This window comes from Corvus hawaiiensis, chromosome 14 (genome assembly GCF_020740725.1).
Source record: "Corvus hawaiiensis isolate bCorHaw1 chromosome 14, bCorHaw1.pri.cur, whole genome shotgun sequence".
NCBI classification, from domain to species: Eukaryota; Metazoa; Chordata; class Aves; order Passeriformes; family Corvidae; genus Corvus; species Corvus hawaiiensis.
The window spans coordinates 16,436,703-16,460,866 of NC_063226.1; the positions used below are offsets into that span (position 1 = coordinate 16,436,703).

At 39.9% G+C, this 24,164-nt stretch overlaps 1 protein-coding gene across 7 annotated transcripts in view; it reads right to left on the bottom strand.

Annotated features, from left to right (window-relative positions):
- AFF2 (AF4/FMR2 family member 2) overlaps positions 1-24,164 on the bottom strand; it is a 336,350-nt gene that overhangs the window by 14,809 nt on the left and 297,377 nt on the right. For 4 of the 7 annotated variants that reach the window (XM_048318426.1, XM_048318424.1, XM_048318420.1 and 1 more), the window contains exons 12-20: positions 22,625-22,749; positions 16,626-16,860; positions 14,599-14,738; positions 13,990-14,053; positions 10,507-10,643; positions 7,192-7,263; positions 6,740-6,833; positions 3,964-4,011; positions 3,410-3,459 (exon numbers count right to left, since the gene is read on the bottom strand). In XM_048318426.1, the coding sequence (XP_048174383.1) occupies positions 3,410-3,459; positions 3,964-4,011; positions 6,740-6,833; positions 7,192-7,263; positions 10,507-10,643; positions 13,990-14,053; positions 14,599-14,738; positions 16,626-16,860; positions 22,625-22,749 (965 nt within the window). The remainder of the gene's footprint in view (positions 1-3,409; positions 3,460-3,963; positions 4,012-6,739; positions 6,834-7,191; positions 7,264-10,506; positions 10,644-13,989; positions 14,054-14,598; positions 14,739-16,625; positions 16,861-22,624; positions 22,750-24,164) is intronic. The other 3 variants (XM_048318425.1, XM_048318421.1, XM_048318423.1) reach the window with 2 other exon arrangements.

Here is a 24,164-nt window from a genome sequence, read left to right on the forward strand (position 1 = left end):
GAAAGGTGACTCAACCAAGTCCCTGGGCAGCCTATTCCAGTGTTTGACAACCCTTTTGGTGAAGAAATTATTCCTAATCTCCAATCTAAGCCTCCCCTGGTGCAACTTGAGGCCATTTCCTCTTGCGCTATCACTTGTTACTTGGGAGAAGTAAAAAGAGCCATCCTTCAGCACATCCACACTCTTGCCCAACTTGGTGTCACCCACAAACTGACTGAGGGTGCCCCTGATCCCCTTCAAGATCAAGGGGGCTTCAAATCATCAGTAAAGATATGAAACAGTACCAAGCCCTAGGGAACACCACTGGCGTCCAGCCCCAACTGGATGTAACTTCATTCACCCATGTGGAAGCACTTGCCTGAACAAAAGCATTTTATTTGCTGTGGAATACACTTGAGATGCAGGGCCAAGGCACTCCTGGCACTCTCTGCATGAAGCAAAGAGACTAAAACTCTCCAGACAGGGATGTTGCAATCCCTCCCTGGACATGCAGCTGTAGATGCCTCGTGCTGTGCAACAGCATCAAGCTCAGTCACTGAGCCTGGTCCAAAGCCCAGGACAGAAGGGCTTGGCCTCTTTGGTTTAAAGGCCACTGTCAGTGGCCCTGCCTGGGCACAGACCTGCTGACACCTCACAGGTGCTGCAGGACTGACACCACAGCACAGCCTTGGGCTGATATGCACTGATGGCAACAGCTTTTGCTGCACATTTTCCAGCAGTGCCCTGCTATTACCTGTGCTCAACAACAGGCTCATGTGATATATTCTTTTTCCAGAGCTAGAGATCACATTGATTTGGCAGCTTGTAGCTTTTTACCCAGCTTATGGGTTAGAGTTTAAGCATGTCCTAATGCACAAACGCTTTATTTTTAAGTCTCAAAACATCCTGGTTACCTGACTTGCCACAGTGTCTTTAATGCACAGAAGAGCTGAACTATACTAGATTAGGTCTGGGAGCAGTTAAAAATGATAAGTATCTGAGGAGACCAAGAGTATTTTGTTAGAGCCACTTACTACCAGCTGACGCACTTCTGCCAAATAAAGCACATTGTTCATTGGATTTACCCTGTTGTGCACAGCCATTATTACTGTGGTGAGTCTACTAAATCTCTGTATTTTGTGCTTTCTGTCGCTAGAGGTGGGAAACATTTCTGTAATGAAACCAGGGAAAATTTGTTTCATTGCCAGGCTGGAACCCGGGCCAACTTTGTAGAGGTTCACAACCCTTTCAAACGAGTAGGCAGAAATTCCAGTAAGCCAAGCTGTGATTTTTGATGGATCTGAGATCCTGAGTAGACTACACTCCATGGCAATGGATAAGCTTTGCTTCGTTAAAAAAAAATCTTTGAGATTACCCCACTGTCTCCCCGTCCTGCATCAGGCTACTGCTCCATCTCCAGTGGTGCCATACACTGGATGGTGTTCGGTCTTTTTTTCTGTGGGGTGTGAATTCCCATCTGACACAAATTTGCAGGGGATTAAGAGAAAACTGTAGAGTGAATAGCCCTGGGGAAGGCAGAGCACAAGCTGCCAATGGCAGCACCAGGCCTGTGACAAACCTTGGAGCCACTGGGAGCTCCCAGAGATAGATGGCAGCTCTGAGCCAGCTGGAGAGAGATTTTCTTCTGAGACTCCACACAGAGGGGACACAAGACCTGAGTGTGGACTGTGGTCTTTGTGTGTTGGGTCACAGGTGTCACAATAATGCTGTTACAACAAGGCCTTGTCACTCAGTCACTCTCACATGTCAAGTGCTTCCTGCTCTGAATAAAAGACAGAGATGTGCACTTTCAGAGCTTTCCTTCCTTATCTCCAAAGTTAGTGGGAAGAGACTGATCAGCTGGGTGTTATGTTAGAAGTGATGCTGACCTGAAGGCTGGGTTTCTGCTGCCTACTTTGTGGCCAGAAAAGAATTTTCTCCTCCAGTCAAAACCCACTTATTCTCAATCCTGGACACCTAATAGCTCCTTTAAATAGCGAGGGAGATGTCATCACCCGCAGAGCACACACTTCATAGGGGTCTATTATAGGACAGGAATAAAAGGATAACTTCTGCTCCATGAAATGTTTATGTACAAGCCCCTTCTTAAGGAACAAAAGAGATGTTATGCTCCAGTGGTCTATTTGATCACTAAAACTTTATGTTAACATTTATGTATTTTTATTACAATACAAGGTTTCGCTGACATTTAAATGCCTGGAAAAACTGGCAGATAATGAATAATTTAATTTAGTAGTTGCTTTTCCAGTGTTACAATATCTTTTCAATTTTTATTTAAAGTGATTCCTTATTTCATCACTTTGGTTTCTGTTTATAATCTATACTTAAATAGCTCTATACATACATACTCAAAATAACTTTGAGTATTCGGGGTGTGTATATATACCTATATATACCCCAAAATATTTTGAATTATTAGACAATATTTCACTTCAAGAAAAATGTTGGAATTATTGGTTTTGCACTGAGGAGAACAAAGTCTGTCCGAAAATTCCAGTTGTGTGCTAAACTTCAACCCATCCTACAGCTTTGTTTCCTTGGCATGTCTAATAGTAATTTCTTCTTCTGAACCACCAGAAAAGAGACCATTAACAATAATAATTTTCAACTAGAATTTAACCTACTCAAATAAAGATGAAAAAAACCCCTTTGTTTTACCTGTATCTAGCTGTGACCAGGACAAAGGAGAAGGAGAAATGTCAGCTGGCAACGGCCATTGCAAGATAAAGGCAAGGATGCAGCAGCAATGCACCTCCACTGCACAGCAGATCATGACTGCATTACCCTGACTTCATATCTGAGGTGAGGGTGTTTTAACGTTAATATGAAGCCACTGATAATTGGCTAAGTGCCCTCGCATTTTCACCACTATTATACCTTCAGTTTTATTAAACAGCACTTACCATATATCAATGAAATATTCATTGGTCTTTCATTGCTGAACGAATCATTGAAAAATCATTGCAATGAAGGTTAACTTTACTTTGGCTTCCTAAGTGACATGGTACTTGCTAGCTAATTAACTGATATTTTTATGGCCTTCATTTGGCTTGAGAAGCAAACTGTCAAAGAATTCAGCACTGACCCACCGTGTCTGATTTTAGACTTAAGGAGGCTCTGCACAGAGGAAGATGTGATTCAGCTCTTCCTTCCCACCCACACTGGGTGGCTCACATGGGGATCTGACTTAGTCCAGTGGGAGCCCCTCACCCCTACAAGCCCAAGGCAGCTGTATGATCAATTTTGTAGCCCAGAACAGTTTCTACCTGATACATACTTGAAATATACCTGTAGCTCCCAAAACACTCATCCCACGACCTTTTCTTTGCCTTTAGAGGCACAAAACCACTTCCCCTCCTCTTGGAACCACTTGTTCCCAGACAAAAGTACTCAGCAGTAAAATACTCACTTTCCATTGCCGCCCCAAGGTGAGGGGGCCTGTGAGGCTTTTGAAGAGTTCTGTAAGTACAAAACCAAAATGTAAATACAGGTGATGTAAGTACATGAATACTGATGATACAAGGCTCAACACTTCCCCTTTTCATTGCAAGAGCTATAGTGCATGGAGCAGAACAGCTCTGCACATCGGTCCCATAATTAAGTGGCTGGTGGATGATTGGTAGGTTCCAACCAGTAGCTTGAAAATCAGTTGATGAAAGAGGGAATAAGTTTCAGTAAAAGCAGATATAGGTCACAAAGAAGTGGTTCAATTACCACTGAAACTTATTCTACAAAGTAAGTTCTTCAGTGTGCAAACGACTGCTTATCTTTAGGGGGACCTTCAATATTTTAATAAGAAACAAAAATAATTTGGCTTGATGCTTTAATGAAATTGATCCCTCCCAGGTTGCTAGGGAAGGTGGCTTGGGATTCAGACAGTAGTATAAATAAAATTTTTAGTAAGGATCTGCTTGAATGCCTTTGTTTTTATATATTTTAGTTGCACAAATTGACTTTCCTTACCTGCTTACTCATTCTGCCTTTCACGTCTGTGTAGCACCTTGTAAAACCCTGTACAAAAAGATTGCCGAGCAACAATAAAGCCCAGGTTTTTCCAGCCTTGCTCAGACTGAGTGGTATCTTAGTTCCCATACAAAGTGGCAGTATCACAGCTGAGGCTATCTACGTGTGCCCTCTGAAAACAATCACTCAGCTCCCTTGCTGAGAAGCACGCACAGTGAAAATTCAATCAAGTTTTACAAGTTCTCTGCAAAGTATTACCCACATTATTACAACACTCATCTGGTTACTGTAATCGCTGCTTTGCATGGGAGGCCCACAGATACAGTGGAGCACAGAGAGTGCCCTTGACTTCTAAACCACAGCTCACAGCCCAGCATTTCTGACCAAAGCAGAAAACATTGTCCAAACCACAGCACTGGCCTGGCCTGGGCATTCCTGCACAGCAGCCACTGCTTGTCACTGAGGATGTGAGCATGACTTGGGGTGTTTCACAGCACAGAGCATATGGAGTATGTATTTTTGCCAGCCACACATATGTAGGAAAGAGGGAGATCCTAAACTGCCCTGGAATGTCTTCAGAAATGGAGAAGAAGCTTTTATTGTTAATTTCTCATGTCTGGGGATTGTTCCCAACAGTGTCTGAAGACAAATAATAGATCTGTCAAGATTAAGACTACATCTCAATTGGAAGCAGTTACTTGATAATGAAAATATTTACCAAAAATATTTCATTGACTACTGACATTTTAAAAACCATATGAATCTTCCTCAAATGTTCAGATGAAATATATCACAGGATGTCACTTTTTCTAATCAAAAAAGGTTTGATTTCAATTTTAAAAATTTATCACTTTGGTGGTATTTTACTCCAAGTTGTCTCTAAATTTCAAAAATTCTTTCATGATTAAATGGTTATATTCTGCTTTGAAATGTCAAAAATGTAATTTTGACACTTTTAATTGGAAATTTATCAGAACCAGTTCTGTCTATAAATGGTTTCAATTTGGACAAAGTGGCATTTGTGAAGAAAAATATAAAGAACAATTTGGCCAAAAAAATCCTCCCCAGCTCTGCTGTAAACAGTGGGCTGCTTTTCACAGTTAAAATTGTGTAAAATTTTGAGTAACAACTCTATTCAGTTAATCTGTTTCATTTGTATTACAGATTCTTGCTAGTGAACACAGAGAACATGGTGCAGCAATACAAAACTAACACATAGATAACAGCTCCCATTCTTTTCTTTTCTCCTCCTGTGCCTTTATTACAACCTGAACATATAATCTGTATACACTAAAACACTGCTTCTAGCAAACGAGCTACAGTGCCCATAGTACACACACTGTAACATCAACTGAAACACTTGGCTTCAACTGGATGCTTATGCCCAGCATTCCTGATTTGTCTATTTTATTGCATTTTTATTTTTTTAATCTTATTTTAATTTACATTAAAAGACATTTTCTTATGCTGGGAGTAGTAAATATGTTCTTCATTTTACCTACTTGCACAGCTAGAGAAAATAAAGTGGCTTTAAGGCAAGAGAATCTCCCCTGCTCCTGCCTCTTTTTTTTTTTAAGAAATCATTACTTTCTGCAGAAAAGCTTTATTTGTCTAATAATCCTTTTTTTAAGATACAATCTACATTCATCCTGGATAAAATCTGAAGCGGGTGGAATACATTTCATGAAAATGCTGAGGTTACAAATGTGTGTAGTTCAAATTTAATTTGTTGTGCAAATCCCTGACTGAAAACTCCAAAAGCACAACAGAGGCACTCCTAATGGTACAAGAGAGCCTCCATTTAAGCACAAGATTAGGACTAACATTACTGAAGTTGCACAGAGACACACACAGAGGAGACATTGGTAGCCAGGACTACGGCTACTACCATGACAGTGTTGGAGTCTTACAGCAGAAGGACCATTTTACACCATTTACATGAACATATGAAAACTGCAGTGTTAGAGGTTTTTACTGGTTTGCAGTACCAGTATGTCAAAGCCTGGAACAAATTCACAGAGGCTGAAAACACCAACAAAAAAAGACTGATGGGCTGACAAGCCAGTATAATTAGATAATTATAGAATAATAGGTAGTAATAAAGTAAAAGAATTAATGTATGCTTCAAACAGCATTAACCAGTGAAATATGAATATCAAAACCTCAGCAGAGCTGAAGAAAGATTCTATTTCTCTCTTAATCTAGGAACAGCGAGGATTTGTCATTCGTACTCTGGGTAAACAGCATTTGACAAGGTAAAACAAAACATCCCCAAGTCACGACCATCGGATCTCCACTCAGTTTAAGGTAAAAGACAAACCTTCAATATGTAGATAAGGCAATTGGAAGTTCCATAGGAATAAAAGGAGAAATCTCTGAAACTGCAATAAGCTTCAGGAAATCTCACTGAATCTAAAATCTAAACTTAACTAACTATAACCTAAATAATTGCTTTATTATGGTTCATTGGGGGTCAGTTCATAATCACTTGCACATTGAAACCTTGAAAGAACCAGAAACTTGCATAAACATTACATGGTGTTGAGAATAATGTTATTTTAGTAGAATTACTGAGCATGGTCCTTTGAATCAAGTGACTAATCCAAAAATCCCCCAAATCACTTCTGTCCCCACTCCCTGGTAGCCATCCTGCCTTCATTTCCCAGGGGAGGGGTTAAATGTGGGACTTTTAAGTCATGCAGTTACACTTGTGAGAGCTCTCAGTGCTGGTATGAATTTCATTTCATATCAATAAATTAAACAGAACAAAGATTACCTTAAAATATTCCATCAGAGATCTGGAGTACTTCATAGCATGGTCCTTCTTTAGTTTAAACATTCTCAAGTAGAGAAGTGATAAGCATCGGTAGCTGTGGTAATTAGGAAAGGATTATGTTAATTCCATTGCTTAATGAAACCTATAAACTGGAAAAAAAAAAAAAAGCTGACCTATTTTTTGCAGTTCTGGTCTAAGGTTACATTTTGAAACATAAGCAAATGCAGAAAGAAAAAAAAAGTGGTCAAAAGCATTAAAATCCCATCTTGATAAGAGTATAAATTAGAAGAATAAATGTTTAGTCAGCTGCTGAAGAAATCCATTAGTTATCCTTTAATAGTTTAATGGAAAACAAGAATAATGATCTTCTGTAAGCTGCTTAAGTAATTCAGTACTTTTAAAGTCCTCCTTAAGATTTTAGCTGCTTCTCTCATGGTCACAAAGGGACTTACCATAAAACTGCTAATTTCTTGTCCCCTTCTGTGGCAGAAGAGCCTGTGAAATTCTTGAGTCTCATTGCATACCTTGTCAGAAAGGTGAGAGATAAGAAATTGAGAGTTAAGATGTTTACAAAAATAACAGTAACACCAAAAACCAACAGCCACAGAGATATTCTTCTCCAACTGCAACAGTTAATGCTCACAGTGTTCTGTAATGAAGAGATCAATGTAAAATTAAACAGAAAGCATCACTTAAAATCTGAAGGCCTAAAGTAAATCACCAACCAATTTTTGGCCAACATGGTGAACTATTCTTGGGCATATTAATGATATTATATCCAACCAGTTAGGCTGAGTCCTGCAAACATTTGGGATGAGTGTTGAACAGAAGCCTAAGATCTTGGCCCTGTATGTACTGAAGTGTAAAGTATTATATAATAAGGTTTTACATATAATACTTTGGGCTTGAAAAATATCTTGGAGATCCTTCTCATAAATTCTTCTTCAAAGCTTTTAATATATTTTGTACAGGAAATGGTTTTAAATACAGGAAAGGTCATGTTCACAGCTTTTTTATTTCTCGAGTTCATTCATTTATGAGTCTTGTGTACTTGGTCTTCCCTCTCTATTTAATTGCTGCCATCCAGCATTTGGATGATCAAGGATTGAATATTCCTACCTCCTCTGTCTTTGTTTTCCTTTAACTGAGCACACTCCATTCTATGCATTAGTTTCTTGAAAATCAATTCATCGCATAAAATCATTGTTCTGAGCCCTAATGCAATTTCACAGGTACTTGTGTTGGAATAAGTAATAGGGTTCAGCGTTGCGTAAGAAAGTTTTAAGGTATCCAGGCAATCTTGATGAGTTCTCATTTACAAGGAGGTAATGGAGTGCAGGCAGCTGTGCTGCTCTCCCCTGCCTCGCCCCCACCACCCATCCTGAGCCCCAGCCTGCAGCTGCACCACCCCACCTGGAGTGCTTCCTCCATGTCCTGTCCCACCTGCTCTTGGGAACCGTGGTTCTAGTCAGACTGGATGAATGTGATCAAGCACAAAGATCTGTGTCTCTTTGGGATTTTAGCATTACCATTAACTTAAAACACAGTTGACAGTCAGATCTCTGATATTCCCCATCTCTTTGATGCTCCACTTGCTTTCACAAATAGGTGTCTGATGCAGATAGTCAGGGCAGACACCACTAATGCAAAAGGGGAAAATTGTGCTTCTGATGAAGGGAGGAGTAAAAGTGAGAAAAATCTCCTTCTATTTGTTATCTCACAGTAAAAATCTACGTTAATATTAGCAGCTACACTGAGAAAGCGTTGTGTGCACAGTCACATACTTTGTACATCCAGCACCCACTGTAGCCCACAAGAACTGGTTTTTTGTCCATGGAGTTTTACTGAGCCTGTACCCGCCTGCTGCTCACCTGGGCAATCACCTTTTGTCCAGGTCTGGCCACTGACAGCAATTAAATGGACAAATCAGTCTCACTGGATGCTACAAGATGCTGCATGCAACAATTGGTGAATTAAACTCTACCTTTGGTGGTAGGTGATGGAATTAATCTCACCTGACTTAAGCTATTTATATATTGGAGATCTACTATAACAAATTCTCCAGATTCTTCTACAGCCAAAAGCAGTTCCAGAAGGAGTTCAGCTGCTGCTTCCATGCAAGGTCTATTTGTCCCAGAGCCTGCACCAGGACTGTGCCAGGAGCAGCAAGGCAGCAGGGCTGTTGATGCTCAGGACTGCCAGTCACTCCAGGACACAGCCGTGCCCTCACCTGACTCCTGCAGGTCCTGCCCTTTTGTGAGCCACTCCTGGAGCTGCCATTCCCTGATTGAAGTGGTTCACGTGTTGTGGCTCCTGGGTAAACAAGCTTTTTGGTCTGTGCACTCAGAACAGACAGACTGCTGGACTGAGCAGCAACAGTTTCAACTGGGCTGTGTGATTTTCTTAAAAAATCAAAAACAAACTCAGGCTCCTGTGAAGAAGCGCTCCCCTCTTTAAAGAATATTTCTTTAAATACAATTTATTCTGCCATGCAGCTGCAGCTGTGTAGTTCAGAACACTCTGTCAGGCTGCAGGATGATTTGGGCACAGCAGACCAGAGGCAGGTGGCTCCTTTTCGAAGTCCTCTGCTCTCCATGGTTTAACATGGATCAAGTGTTGAGTGAACATAATTTTTTTCTTGAGTGATTTCTTTAGATTTTCTTCTTCTCTTTATGAAGTGTAGAATGTAAAAAACATGTTTTTAAATATTTAACAGGCATATTATTTACCTGAGAGTAAGAGCTTAAGATTTGATACATTTTATTATGCAAATGCCTCTATATTCAAAATGTAAAACATGCATTATCTTGGCAGTCCCTAATAGCTAATCTGGCATGTTATAAAAACCACCGTTGACATATAAAAAACCAAATATTTAGAGCCTGATTTGCCTCTTCTTCTTTCTCTTGTGCAAACTGCCAGTAATTACACTGACATTAACAAGGATATTCCCAGCATACACTGGGGAAAGCAAAGGTGCATCACAGTGAAGAGGAAAAATCCTGTTCTACTTACAGGTAAATCTAATCCTGCTTGATTTCACTTTGATAATTTGCTCAAGTAAAGCAAACTTAGTTACTCAGGAGACTATTATTTCTACGGAGCCAACACTGAAACAGCTATAAGGAACAGTAGCAGATTTTAGAATAATAACTCAGACATTTTATTAGTATGTAAAGGCTCTCTCATCCATATTCTAGCCTACAAATCTACTGTATTAAACTGTATTAAAATTAATTCAGCTGGTTCACATCCCTTTAACATTAAAAATACATTGTTTTCAAGACAATATATGCAGAAGCTTCCTCTCTGGCTATGATCGTATGTCCCAAGTTTCAGCTTTTCTCTTTTTTAACAGCCAAGTTATAAACCTCTAAAACCAGGGTTTGTAATAGAAATCCTGATAGACTCCCTTTAATGTTTTGAATTATAAAACTACACCTTTTAAAAGACAAGTGTCATTGCCAAACAGTGAAATTACTATACTTTACTTCCACCCACTACATTTCAATTTTAATTTTATGAATATTGCAAATTATAACACTCACATTATAACCTCTAAAGGGGATAATTTATAAAAGCAGTGTCCATCAATTATAAATTTTCCATGACATTAATAAAATGGCAAGAACTAATTATGATGACTTCTGAGATGAAGATGCCTTGGACAAATCATTAATACGTTGAAATGGTATTTTTTAAAACATAGCAGGTTCTAATTATGACTGAAATGAGATGATGAAAACGATCACAGAAAGGACATTAACCTGATGAGTTCCACAGTCTCTGAGTACATGGTGTATGGAGACTTAGCTTCTAATGGATCTCGCTCCATAGCGTTCCCGCACTCGATGAAGGAGAGGGCAGCATCAGCATAATTCACTGCTTTACCGAACTTCTCCAGCTGAAATGGGAATGACACTGTCAAGAAAATCCTTCAGCTTTGATTTCTAGGTAGGCAGATTATTCTACAAAGCAACACCAGCATTAGGATGAAAGCAAAGCGACACCGGTAGTTAAGAATGAATTCATACAGTAATTAAGGCAGGGACTATGTTTTCACCAAATCTTTTCAGAGTAGCATGCGACTGGATGCTCCACAGAGGAAAGTCAGTGTATATCCACTGACAACAGGCATTTACACAGGCAAGAAAGAGCACCAAGCATGTTTGTGCACATCCATATTGCTCCTGACAGATGAACTAAGTTTGAATGTCACTATGCAAGGGTTAAGTAACAACCCCACGCCATTTGACTGATGTCATATTCTGTGTTAACTGTTGGTAAAAAAAAAAAATCTCATCACTTACATGATGAGTGAAAGAGCAGGAAAAAAAAAAGGGAGACAATATAGCACTGCTTAATATTTCATTTAACTAGGATTTTATTGCAAAAGGTTTTAGCCCTCGTAATGGTTGTGATTAAACTGACTTAGACATACTGATTTCTTTTTTTATGTGTAATGAATATTATATATGACATTTTTATAGTACGTACTTTATAATAGTATTTAACATTTTCAGTTTTTGATAGCTGAATGTAAGAATTCTACTAATGTGGCATTTGCTATAGGAGATCCAATATAGTTTAAATAATTTTAAAATGTCTTTCTATGTCTCTATCAAAATATTTTTGATGCATCTGCATATGTTTCCATTCACAAAACAGAAGACTATTCTAGCAACATATTAAGCATAGAATTCATTATTAGTCCAAGATAACTGTATACTTATCTTTGTGGCTCCTTCTAAGCCATAACTAGTTCTCTCTGCACACAGCTTTAATTTAAAGTTCTGCTCTTGTGCATTGATTATGTACAAAGCCTTTGTATAATTGACAGGTATTAAGAGAAGGATCAGAAAAGGGGAAATGTTTCTGACTGCTCTCTCTGTCCCACTGGCTGCTTCTCAGCATATTCTTTAAATTCCCTTTTTCACTTTGAAAGAATTTCCATTCATTTTGGAAGACAAAAAGTCTTCCAAAGATCACTTTTTGTGGTATGGAAAAAAGAATCTGGCTGCAAGCAGATTTAGTACAGACACAGAGCTTGAGCCAGCAATGGGATCCGATTCTCTGGAGTAGGTGGAATTATTCCAGCTCGTCACGTCTCAGACAGGGACACAGTGAGGTCTCCAAGATCTCTTCCATATGGTACAGCCAGTTGCCACTGCAGCAGCCCACCCAAATTAGCTGATCCCTTAGTGCAGCTCCAGACAAGGAGAGGTTTCCATGGGGTCACTCCCGTAAGACATGAAATGTCCTGCCCTTCACCAGGAATCTATTTTCTCTACAAGCTCAGGAACAGCGCTGCCACAAATCCCATTAACATTTGCTGACACATTTTGAGGTCACATGCATTATCTTTCTAGCCACTGCAACACATCTTTCAATGTTGCCTGTGCTCTGTCATGTCAGCACCAAGTAACTAGCAGCAATTGTTTCCATAGGACAAGTAACACTACAGGATTGCACACCAAATGTGTTACATGGAGATAATTTGTGTGCAGCTGCACTGGGTGGGAAAAAAAGGAAAGACTTGAGATCTAAATAGCAGAAGGAAGAAGCAGATACTTTGTTCATGATATTTATGCCTGCCAACAAGTTGATCGCAGCGGATGGCCTCACATTGGGGCACTCGGGGCGTCCAATGGCGGGTGACAGGCAGGGCCTGCCCACAGGCAGCAGTGGGATGTGCTGTGCCTGCTCCTCTTAGTGCTGCTTGAGAAACACCCCTGATCCTGCAGGCACAGCCAAAGGTGAGAGCAGGGGAGATGGGACAACACCTTGTGAGCGTGTCTGGCTGCAGAGGGAGGGGAATTGACAGAGTGTGTTGAGATCATCGGGAGCCTGAGCCTGTAAATATTTGCTAGTGTGGAGCAGGTATCCCTGTGCCAGTACCATGTGTGTTTTGTTTAAATGTCACCCAGCTGTGGGAGGTGTTGTGAGCCTGCAGACACCAGGCTGTGGCTGGATGTGCTCTGCCGAGCCGGCTGGAAGCCATCAGGCCACCTCCTGTAAATGGGCACATTGGGAGGGATGACTGTCACCTTGCTGACAGTCAGAACAGGTGCCAAAACCTGAACCCCCCACACACAGAAAGCACACATGGAAACACTGTGCCTCGAGCCAAAAGAGAGCCTGGAGAGCTGAAGCAGACAGCTTGAAATGTCAGCTCTCCTTCAGCTCACCGATGGCAGAGGAGAGACACTTTTTTGTTTGGCTAGTTTGCTTTTTAAAAACACAGCATGTGATTGTCTTGGGGTGGATTTTTTTTGGACAAACAGATTTATAAGCACAAAATCTCTAATGCGGAATGACAGAATATACCTGCAAAATAATAAAGTTTGGAGGTGAATAATCACCCAGCTCTTTGAGGGGCAAAGTGAACGGCCACACTCCATTTTAGACATTTTAGTTAAATTAAGTAGAAGAGTCAAGTTCCACTAAGCCTGCCTAAATGAGCCACTGTTCTTCACCCTATGTAACATAGAGGAGCAAAGTCCCTACCTACAAAGCAAATGTTTATTAAGGACACTTCAGAACTGGCAACAGTTTGTGTAGAACAAACCACGGTAGAATATAATCTGTCAGATTATGTAGTTTCATAAAAATAAAAACACTTGGCAAAATTAGACCAACCTAACTGGAATTTCATCTGGGGTAAAGCCAGTGAAAAAGCTTTCCCAGCATTGAAATACCTCACTGCCAGATTTTTTGGGAATAAGTGTTTTGAGACTTTATCGGCCTAAAACCATGCAATAAAAATGAATGCACTACATAAAAATGAATTGTTTCAGATTTTAAACAATTGGATTGGACATATCAAACAGTTTCACCACATGATAATGGGGTGTGGGGTGATTTGCCTGTCTTTCTGCTATGGAATATTTCAACACTTCTGTTTCAGGCTTAAAGTGAATAGGAAAAACCAATTTCAAATACACATCAACTTTAATAAAACCATCTTACATACTTCATAAACAGCATGATTGTTGCTCCCCCTTGGAAGAAACACCAGCTATTGTAAGCAGTTCTTTTTTTGGGAACGAAAACTTTAAAGTTAGGAATGGTGTTCAGGCTTTAACTTGTGCACAGTGTGTTTATGGAGCACAAACTGAAGCACATTTTAGTCAATAGCAGGGTTCCTCTTGGTTTGAGAGGCTTTAGATCGTGTGCAGAATGCCCATTTTTTAACACAGAGTTCCACAGTGGAAAGAAACAAAAAAACCCCAAAACCTGTGACAACCTACCAATGCATCTGCTTTATGCTTCAGCTTCTTAGCCTCTTGCATGTAATAATCTGCATTGTGAAGCCTAAAGAGACATAACCAATTAATTCAAGTCTTTGCTTTCATACAGTTGGACAAAAACTGTTTGAAAAAATTGCTGACTGCCTGAAAGAACAATTTTGACATATATGCCCCCTTATCTCTTTAAATCTTAACCTGATATCAATCTGAAGCTGCTGTATGCAGAGATATGATGGCTGACCAGAATGTAAAATAAGTAGCTATAGAAACTGGCCACCCAAAGGACCCATTAATGTGTGCTGAACAGAGGAAAAGGAAAAATATTTTAAACTAATTAAGTATAAGAAGTTTCCATTAGAGGAGCTAAATAAAAAAATGAAGAAGAATTACCGTGAACCAACATTCATGATCTGAAAACATTTATCAACAGAATCTTCATTAATCAGCGACAACAGTTCATTTGCCAAGATTAAAACTGTGTGTGCCTTTGTGCAGCACTAGCCACACAGGTGCCCAATGCCAGCACTGTAATCAAAGCTCTTCTCTTTCACTGGGACCTCTGCTTGCACGAAAATCCCAATCACAGAGCACAAAGTCAATAAAACTTACACATCATCAAATGTTATTTTGGGTCTTCTGGGCTCAGAATTCCCATTGGAAAGCGTTGGCATTGCAGACCAGATGTCTGGTTCTAGATGGCTGGTGTCAAGAAGAGTGTTGGCTGTGGGTGTATTGTGAGATTCTTCCTCCTAGGAAACACAGGACTGTTACTCACAGTTCAACCAAACACCTTCCAACAATGTAAGTGCTCACCCTCCCTGCCAAAAACCCTTCCCAACAAGCACAAAGCAGCCCTCATCTATACCCGTCCACATTCATGTCACCTCACCAAACCACCCTTCCCTTCTTTGTAACAGGAGGCTAAGAGATGAATTAGGGAGTGTGACTCCACTTCTGAGCTCTCACCTGAACTCAGTAACTTACAGCTTTAGGTGTAAATTTTAGGTGGATACTATGGTGTTACTGACTATAGATACTGGTTAAAGCAAGGGTGGGGAGATCTAATGTGCCAGGGCTAGATGTAAACTCAACTTCCTTCAAGGTGTATCACACTAATGTAACCTTTTTTTTCTACATTATTAGGAACTAACTGTTAATGTGACTGAAGAGTCTGGATTTCAGCAGGGAGCAATTTCCTTACTCTTGCTACAGAGAGAATGAAAAGCACAAGTCAGGAGTTGTGACTTTGCAACGATTAAAACCAGAAACATAACAGAAGATTTTAAATTGGGCACTTGCAACTTGCAAGCTTGGTCCCCAACCAGATAAACTAAATTACAGATGAACCAATGAACTAGGGAAAGAAGTCTAACGTATTTTAGGGGAAAAATATTTCATGTATCAAGATAATAGATTAACCAAGGATAAATCTGACTAGAGATGCTGGGATGAGAGGAAGAGGCCCTGCTGTTTACATAGCACTGTTTATTTGCTGACATATGCAGTTCATTTTGGCATTGATTTCAGTTGAAGGCGTGTGTATTACTGGCGCAGCTTGAAGTGACACAATGATATCAGAAAGCAACAGGGATGAATGAATAAGGTGAAGTGATTTGTCACCTACAATCCAATGCAACTTGTGAGTTTTACTATTACAGTGCAGGGTAACAACCTCTCTCAAAGTGGTGAACTGTGAATAATGGGGCTATGCATGGCCTTTTCTGTGGCAGAATTTTCTACTTGTCTTTTAATTTTGACAGTGATACTGAGATACAGTTTGATACTATAAAAGTAAGGATGTGTTTGAAACTCCAGAGGAAGGACTATTTTCTAAAATGAGCCAAAACCCTGGAGTTTCCCTGTTTAACCTAAAAAGAAGATAACAAACTAATGTGAAATTTTATGTTTTTTCAGTGAATTTGCTATGCAGTTTTGGCTATTTTTGTGTATTTTCAGCAAAAAACCCCACCTGAATCTGGTGAAAAGCAAGCAACAAAGAACTGTCTCTGTGAGAACTATTGATGGGGAGAGGGCCCTAACAGAGTGATATTTTTCTGGGGGGGAAAATAATCCTTATTTACACAGTGTCTAAAAGCTTACACCTAATTAATGGAGCTTAGATGTAAATAAACCTGACGGTTGTGAGCCTGCAAACCTAAGAGATGTTATTAACATGCTGAGCGTACTATGGACAGGTAGTGTTTTGTTATATTATTGTCTGTTTAGTTTAGGTCATAATATCCAGTATGACTACAGTGCTTAATTCTGGCTGAGAATTTGGGGCAGTTATTCAGGTGATACTCTGGAAGTTGTATTTTCAAAATGTGTATGTTGCAGCTACAGAGTTAAGGGACTAACTGCAGCTAGTTGGTGGCTGCAAAGGCTCTTCTCTGAGGCTCAGGGTCCAAGTGCTTTAGGGAATGATAGACAACACCAAGTAGATGCCTAATGCTGATCTAAAAATGGAGCTTGCAGGAGCTGTTTATGCCTGGCTCTGCAAAGATCCACTCCTTTTGAGTGGGGCTACATAAGCATTTAGGAATAGGTACTGTGTGGAAAAAAAACCCTAACAGAATAAAGCTGAATTAATTTCATTTTATCTTGTTCTCCTCCACCAGCTGAGGCTGGTTACTTACACAGATTCCTTTGGGGTTTGAAGAAGATTTATTTTCATTTTTTCTGTGTTTAGACACAGAGGAGGAAGAGCTGCTGGTCTGTGAGGTGTTTGTGACAGTGGGCTCCTGGCTGAAGGAGCTGTTGTCACTGCTGTGCCGCCGGTGCACAGGCTCGTCCAAGAGTGGGGACAACGGAGGGGGGAACAGCTTCTCTTCTCTTTTCTTTGTCACCTTCTTCACCGAGCTACTGCTGCTCCTGGGACACAGAGATAAACCAATTGCACTTCAAAAATATTGGTTAATCCCCCACAGCACAAAACTCTAGATTTTATTTACTGGGAAGCCAGCTCTGCCCTCCAATCTGTCCTGCAGTCCCGTGCCCTCCTTGGTAAGGCACAAGGGGACAGCAGTGAAAACAGAAGAGCAGCCTCTGCCTTTTCAATGACTGCAGAAACCTTCTGCTTTGGAGGACAACTTGCAGTCCATTAGTACAAATTGCACCCAATTTAAATGCTAATTTGAGTCAGTCTTTATTTGAGAGGTCGTAGAGGTTCTGACTCAGCAAAGTGCTGGAAAGTTTTATGCACAGGGTTAGTTCCTTTGACATCAAGTATGACTATTTATGTGTTTAACATTAAGCATCTTTTTAAGAGGTGGATTAGGGCCCACATAAGCAACCTTTGCAAAAAAACCCAAACAGCACATGGCAGCATATGAACCAAAAATAGAATTTATAACAACTATAAAATGATAACCATAACAAGATAAAAATTATTTAACCTCTAGAATAAAACCAATGTTCAGCACTATATTAAAATGATACATTGTAGCTGGCAAAAGCCCTTGAGCAAATATTGGTTGATGAATTGAACGTGATTCAGAAAATGAATGTGGTTTTGACATGAAATCTCAAGTAATATGATAAACTATTGTCTGTTTTATGTACAGAAATTGTTAGCTGGCTAGAAACAGCAGCTGTGATGCACAGTAAAAACAGAAAAAAACCCTGATAGACCTTTCTCCACTTAAATTCATCAAAAAAGAAAAAACCAAACCAAACACCTCACTGACTGCTTAATATGTTACTCTACTCATAGATTTTTATTTCAGGTTCTGTCCCAGCTCAGCTAATGAAGATAACCTGAATTTTAATCTTTTGTTAGACATCTAATATTGTACTACATGATCATTTACTTTTCATGATTATTGACTAAAATTTCAATAACAAATCAAGTCAACAAGAATTTATGTTTTGTTCCCACTTTCGGTCAGTGTCAGGAATTATAGATCAACTTTGCCTCAAAGTAACCTGGGAAAGAGGAGAAAGCGACCCAAGTTTCCTTACTTCTTTTTTTGGTGCTCTCTCTCATTTCAGTCTGGCCTTTTCTGCAGTTTCACTGACAGTATCAATATCTACACCTTAGCCAGTGCCCTACTTGGGACCTTTGATGATACAGAAATATTTTAGGCTTATCTGTGAAACCACAGAGTGAAATCAAACAAGCTCCTCATGTTTTAAAGCTCCTCTACCCAAAACTACTTTAATTCAGCTGAAGCAGAGTTAAAAATATCTTATTTGAAACCCTCTGATATAAAAGATCTTAGACTGAAGAAATAAAACAAGCTCTAATTCATATTGCCTTACTAGGATGGATGCTGTCCTGCTTGGAAAACAAATGGGTCTGAAGAAGATCAAAGACAAAGAACCATGTTGGAATAGACCGGCAGTTCTTCAAGGAGATGGATTTTATGCACATGTGGTCCTGCAATATGTCCTCCAAAAGGTCTCACTCAAAGCTCCATCTGTTCGCTTTCTGACCCCCAAAGGGCATTTTGGAACTCAGACAAGCTACCATAGTTATAGCACAGCAACACTCTGAACTTTTTCCAGAGGAAAGTTTTCCAAAGGAGGGTGAGCACTGCCCTGACAAAGCCTGCAAGTGTTCTTGGATTGTACAGCAGCAAAGACACAGTTAATGAAACACCTGGGAGCAGAACCCAAACCCTCTGCCTCCCAAGCACATGCCCTGCACAGGGCACCCTGAACGTGCACTCATGGGTGGGAACACAGAGCAAAGTGGTTTTCTGTGCCGCTGTGCACGGAGCAGTTTGGAGCTCTTCACTATTTTAAACTTCACCAGTTCACTTCATCTTTGGGCTCGGACACAAGATGGGGCAAACCAAGGAACAGGTGCAGCTACTCAACTCTGGCACATAAATCATGTTGGAAGAATTAACCACAAAAGAAAAGGCACTGGAGGATATTTCTTCTACATAACTTACATTTAACTCCACCCCCCCAACAATACAGTTTTAATTGTCTGTTGGTTTTTTCTTTCTTTTCTTCCCCTATTAGCCACTTAATCCTACGAGTTTTTGCAGGAATTAAGCTGATAATTTATTTAGCAATGTTACCTCCCTTAGATTTACGCTAAAGCATTTATGTTAACAATAACCTCCATGAAATAGGTTGTTACCAGCAGTTAACCAGATTGTCACTTTGCTTTGGGCTGTTAATGGCCTAAGAAACTGATCTTTGATTGCAGGAATTGCTAATTTTGAATGAATTTATTGCAATAATTACTGAGACTCAATGGTTTAATTTGCTGACATGATTGTTAGTTAAAATATATTTAAAATCTAGGGAGAAACACAATAAAAGTGCATGGAAAAACTACAAGCAGAACTGATGGTCTTGTGGCTGCAGGGTTTAATTTTTTGTGTCTAAAAAAGGCCAATTATCAAAGAAGGAGAAGGTTCCCCATCTGCTTTTTTTTTTCCCCAGCCTGGTTTCTTTTAGGGTAGAAAGCAAGCAAGCAAGTAGGCAACAAGAGGTCAGTGCATGAAGAAGGGAGAATTTCCAGCTACTCTCATGTTTCAAGCTGCACTTCTTTGCCCTTTCTTTATCCTCTCCTTGTGGTATGCAGTGGTGTTTCTGGCCTGTTAGTGAGACAAAGCCACTGTCTGTACCAGATACTTGGCTTTCCTTTGCCTCTACTCCCCCAGCCCACAATCAAATGCTGCACATTGATGGTGTATCTGACTTTTTGCAAGGGGTTTGCAGGGAAAGGTCACTGCCACATTAGCCTGGACCATATGGCAGCACCTGAATGGAGCTAAAGTCATTGTCATAGATGCGAAGGCTGCCTGTGCCATGAAGGAACCCCAATGAATGCTGCTGTGACTACCCAAGGGATCAACTTATACATATTGCCAAATAAGGTGCATCTTCAACTAAAGGTCAAACAAAAGGGAACAGGAAATTTCAAAAAACAGAAATGCAGAAATGCTTGCCTCAGACAGATTTCTAGCATGCCTGCTAGATGGCGGGCATGTTTCACTGGTACGAGTCCAGTTTGACTCACAGTTTGCACCACCAAACAACTCCCTGTGTTGTTACAAAAAGCCAAATACTGGTGGGTAGTGCTCTGTCTGGACTGGGTCTACCACTCAAATATTCAGATATAAATGGTATTCAGCAGCACATCAAATTAGTGCTTAAATTAAAATTAGAGTGCCAAGCAAGTAAATAAAAGTAAGCAATCCTCTGTTGCAAAGCAGGCAGCTGATCTGACAAAAATTCAGCTTCACAGAAGTGTTTCAGCGTATTCCTATGAAAACACTGAAACACCTATTCCTTCATTTGCTGTAAGCATCAGAAATAAGGGAAATACAGTGGCAATAGTTTGAATAGTATATTTTAAGTGTCAGGTCAGATTTTGGGAAAGGCATCAGCCCCTGAGGATGTGAGAGAAGGAACAGAGAGGTAACGATGGCTTATACAATGACTACCTAATACAAACCTGCTCTCTGGTTGTGCAAGCGCCTTTTGAGTTCACAACTGACCATTTGAAATTTCTAAACTCAAACTGTACATGCAGTCATAGAAACTTGTGGAAATTAGGCATAGAATTGCCCTTATTAGACACTTGACCCTTTAAAGATTAATTGTACATCTTTGCTATATGAGCCCATATATTTAGGGAAAGACAATGATAGAAATGTATCCAAATACCTAAACTATAGCAAGGGAGACAATGGGAGCTGTGAAAGCACAGGTGTGACCTATCCCTCCCTGATTCCTCCAGACTCCTGAATGCCTCGAAATTTTGGCCCAGAGATCATCATCTTTCTGTCAAAACACTCTTGTATCTATAAAAAAGCCTAATAAAAATCTCCAGTGCCTGTCTTGAGGAACTTGGCTTAGTGGCACAGTGATCAAGTTCTAATGGGAGAGACCTACATTTCCTACGAAGTGACAACATCCACCATGAGACTTAACACCTTCTTAAGGGACGAAGATCATCATCACACCTGCAGCTGACTCACCCTCATTTCTCAAAGTCCTTATATAGAGTTCTAAAAGAAAACTTAGAACTTTTGGGAATAAAAGACCAAATGGGAAAGCCTGTCTTTCAACCTTTTACCCCTGAAGTTTTATTTTCCCCCATGCCCTCGAACAGTGGACTTTCTTCTGCCTCCCCTTAAAATTCTACTTAACTCTCTGGAGAACAGAACCACTCCTGACTGCTTAAAAATGAAATTTTTCAATTTCTAGAAATTTGTCTTCACACAGTTCATTCAGGTCCCTGATCTTTTGGGAAATACATTGATCTGTACTCAGTTGCATGTCTCTGGGAGTTGAAAACCTGAACTATCAAAAAGTATTGCAAGTTTTTCAAGCAAACTCAGAAAACACTAGTAAAAAATGCAGTGTGATCCAGGCCTCAGTTACTGCCGTGGAAAAGAAGTCAGAAAATTGTGTTTCAAAACTTCAGGCAGATGAGAGAAAAAGCCAGCATATGGAAATAACTATTGATGGACACAATTATGTTTTAAGAGAGAATACCAAAGGGTTGAAAGCTCTGAGGAATCAAATTAATGACCTGGAAAACAAGCTCAAATTAAGAAACATCAGGTTGGGGGTGGATGCTTAGGGCCTGATGGTGACAACAATAGAAAGATTTTTTTTTTTAATGGATTGTGGAGGTGTTGGGGATGGATAATCCTTGATTCCCTCTGCAATATATCTCTGCTCATTGTATTTCTAGCAACGACAATCAGGCAACACTCATCACGATCTTTATCAAACGTGCAACATGTTACAGATCCCACTGTAACTTTTAACTCATCTTCTTTTTCCAGACTCCAACTCTGATTTTCTCAGTGGCTGAATGAGGGGCTAGTCCACAGTCTGAAGTTACTGCATAATGACACCAGAATAAACAAAATGATGCTCAACCTTCTTTAGGGATTTTAAAATTAGTGTGCTATTTCATAAATTATTTCTAAACTTAATCTAAATTTAGCTATCCTCGCATTGTTTTCAGAAGCACATTGTGATTTTGATTCTTCACTTATCCTAGTGCGAAGCAGAAAGAAGTACTCATCTCAAAATCATAAAAGCACAAAATTGGTAACAGAAGGGAACCGGACTCTTCGGCTATTTATAGAATGTTAACCTTGTGACTCTGTAATCAGAATCAATATTTATGTGGCACCTGTTTGCTCAAGCATTATAGCCATCTCTGAAAGACACTCTGAAAGGCACAAACTATTGGATGGTGTACCTGCTGAGACACAAAGCACGTATCTGAGACACTTGGGATGGTTACCCCTGGCATTGCTGTACACACAGTTAAAACAAAGAGGCAATGAACATGAGGCAAAGTCACTATTTTGTTCAATAAAACTGGGAACTGTCTCTTAGGCAAATGATTTAAAAAAAATAATTCCAGGCAATCAAATAAATACCACTTTTAGCAGGATTCTCTATCCATAGAGTTTAAAGGTGACAGAGGCAAGAAAGAACATTGGAAGGGGGTTGAAGAGTACACCAGGACTGTGGTGGCATCCTGAAGTCCTGCAGTCCATCAGAAGGAGGAATGAATCTCCTCCAAAACCATGCGGATTCTCTTCCTGATGGATGGGAATACCAAGCCCATCTGACTCTACAGACAAAGACATACAGAACAGCACTATGAAATCCCTCAAGAATGTTATGTCAAAAATCCACTTACTCTTTAGTGCTGCTTATTCTGTGGTTCGGTATTGGAGAAATACAAGGTGGGAGCAGGCAGGAAGCCGGAGGGTCCTCCAGGCGCTGCTTCTTGCTTTCAACAAAGGTATCCAGGCTTTCCGTCTGCTTTAATAAAAAAGATGGAGAATAAAAGATCCAGCATTTATGCACAACTTCACTCGCCATTGAGAGGGCCTCAGGAATCTCAGTGTATTTCCTTTATAGCAGCAGCAGTTAAACTACTGGTCTAAGAGAAGTGAAAGTCACCTGAAATCAGGGCTAAATGTGCTCTGAACACATGACATGAAGTTATGTAACAAGTGACATAGGAGATAATTAGGAAGCAAAATGTCTCATGTGCTAAAGTTATCTTCTGTACTGCACTGGAATTTAATTAATAATTCAGATGCAATGACTTGATAGCACCAAACCTTATTCAAGTAAATAGCTTTTACTCATTGACCTAATAGATGTTGATGGGAAAACTTCTCTGAGTAAGTATTCCTCACAGGACTAGGAGTAGAGGACTGAGCTGGGGTAGTCATTAACAGCAATAGCTCATTTGAAATTTGCTTTGGAAGACTCCCTGATGCATGACTTTTGTGCCTGACCTAGGATGACACAAGCAAAGCTGATTATTGCTCTGTCGCTGGAACCTTCATATCAGCCTTGAGCCCACTAGTAGATGGATAAAATAAATCTTTTAATAGCATGATTTAGAAACACAAATTAGTGTCTCCCTACCCTGCTTTAACTCTTGGTATACCCTCAAGTTATCCTAATTGGCTTGTTTCCCCTTGGCTAGTGTGAACAATCACATTGCAACTGAAGGGGCTGATCAGAGTCCAGCTTATGCTTGCACAGGCCCAGAGCAAGATTCTGCATTTTGTTACTTTCTGAATCAAAGTCTCAGTTAAGGAAATTATGAGGCTCCAACTTTCATATAACACCCCCTTATTGTTTTTTCCCCTGGGAGCCCTCACTTTAGTTGCCAATACTACAGTTGTGTTTTAGTCAAGATTCCTTCTCCATGATACAGACACTCCACTAAGTTACCCAGGAACAATTATTTATATATAAATTTATATATATATATATTTATATTTATATTATTAATATATAGTTAATATGCACCCCGGTGTACTTATACATACACATAAGTATGGACATTTATACATCCCTCTCCTCTATTTTTCTTCTTCCTTCTTGCATCTCTGTAGTGTGCAGCTAGAAGATATATTGAATAAAAACCTGCTGAGTTTACTCATGTGATTATTTCCACTTAATTCAACAGGGAAGGAGCCAGTGCAGTGACTCATTTAGGCAGGGGTGCAGACCCTGTGTCTGCCTGGCATCGTCTGTCATTGTCTTGCATTAATTCTCTCATACCATTGGACTGCTGAAACTCAGGATTTCAAGAAGTCCATCGCAACAGAGAGCTGAAGTCATATTCACGATGATTTATAAAATTTGGGGTATAAAAAAAATACATTTTGATGACTTCTCACAGGCAGACCAGAGTACAAGCATTTCAGCTGGAA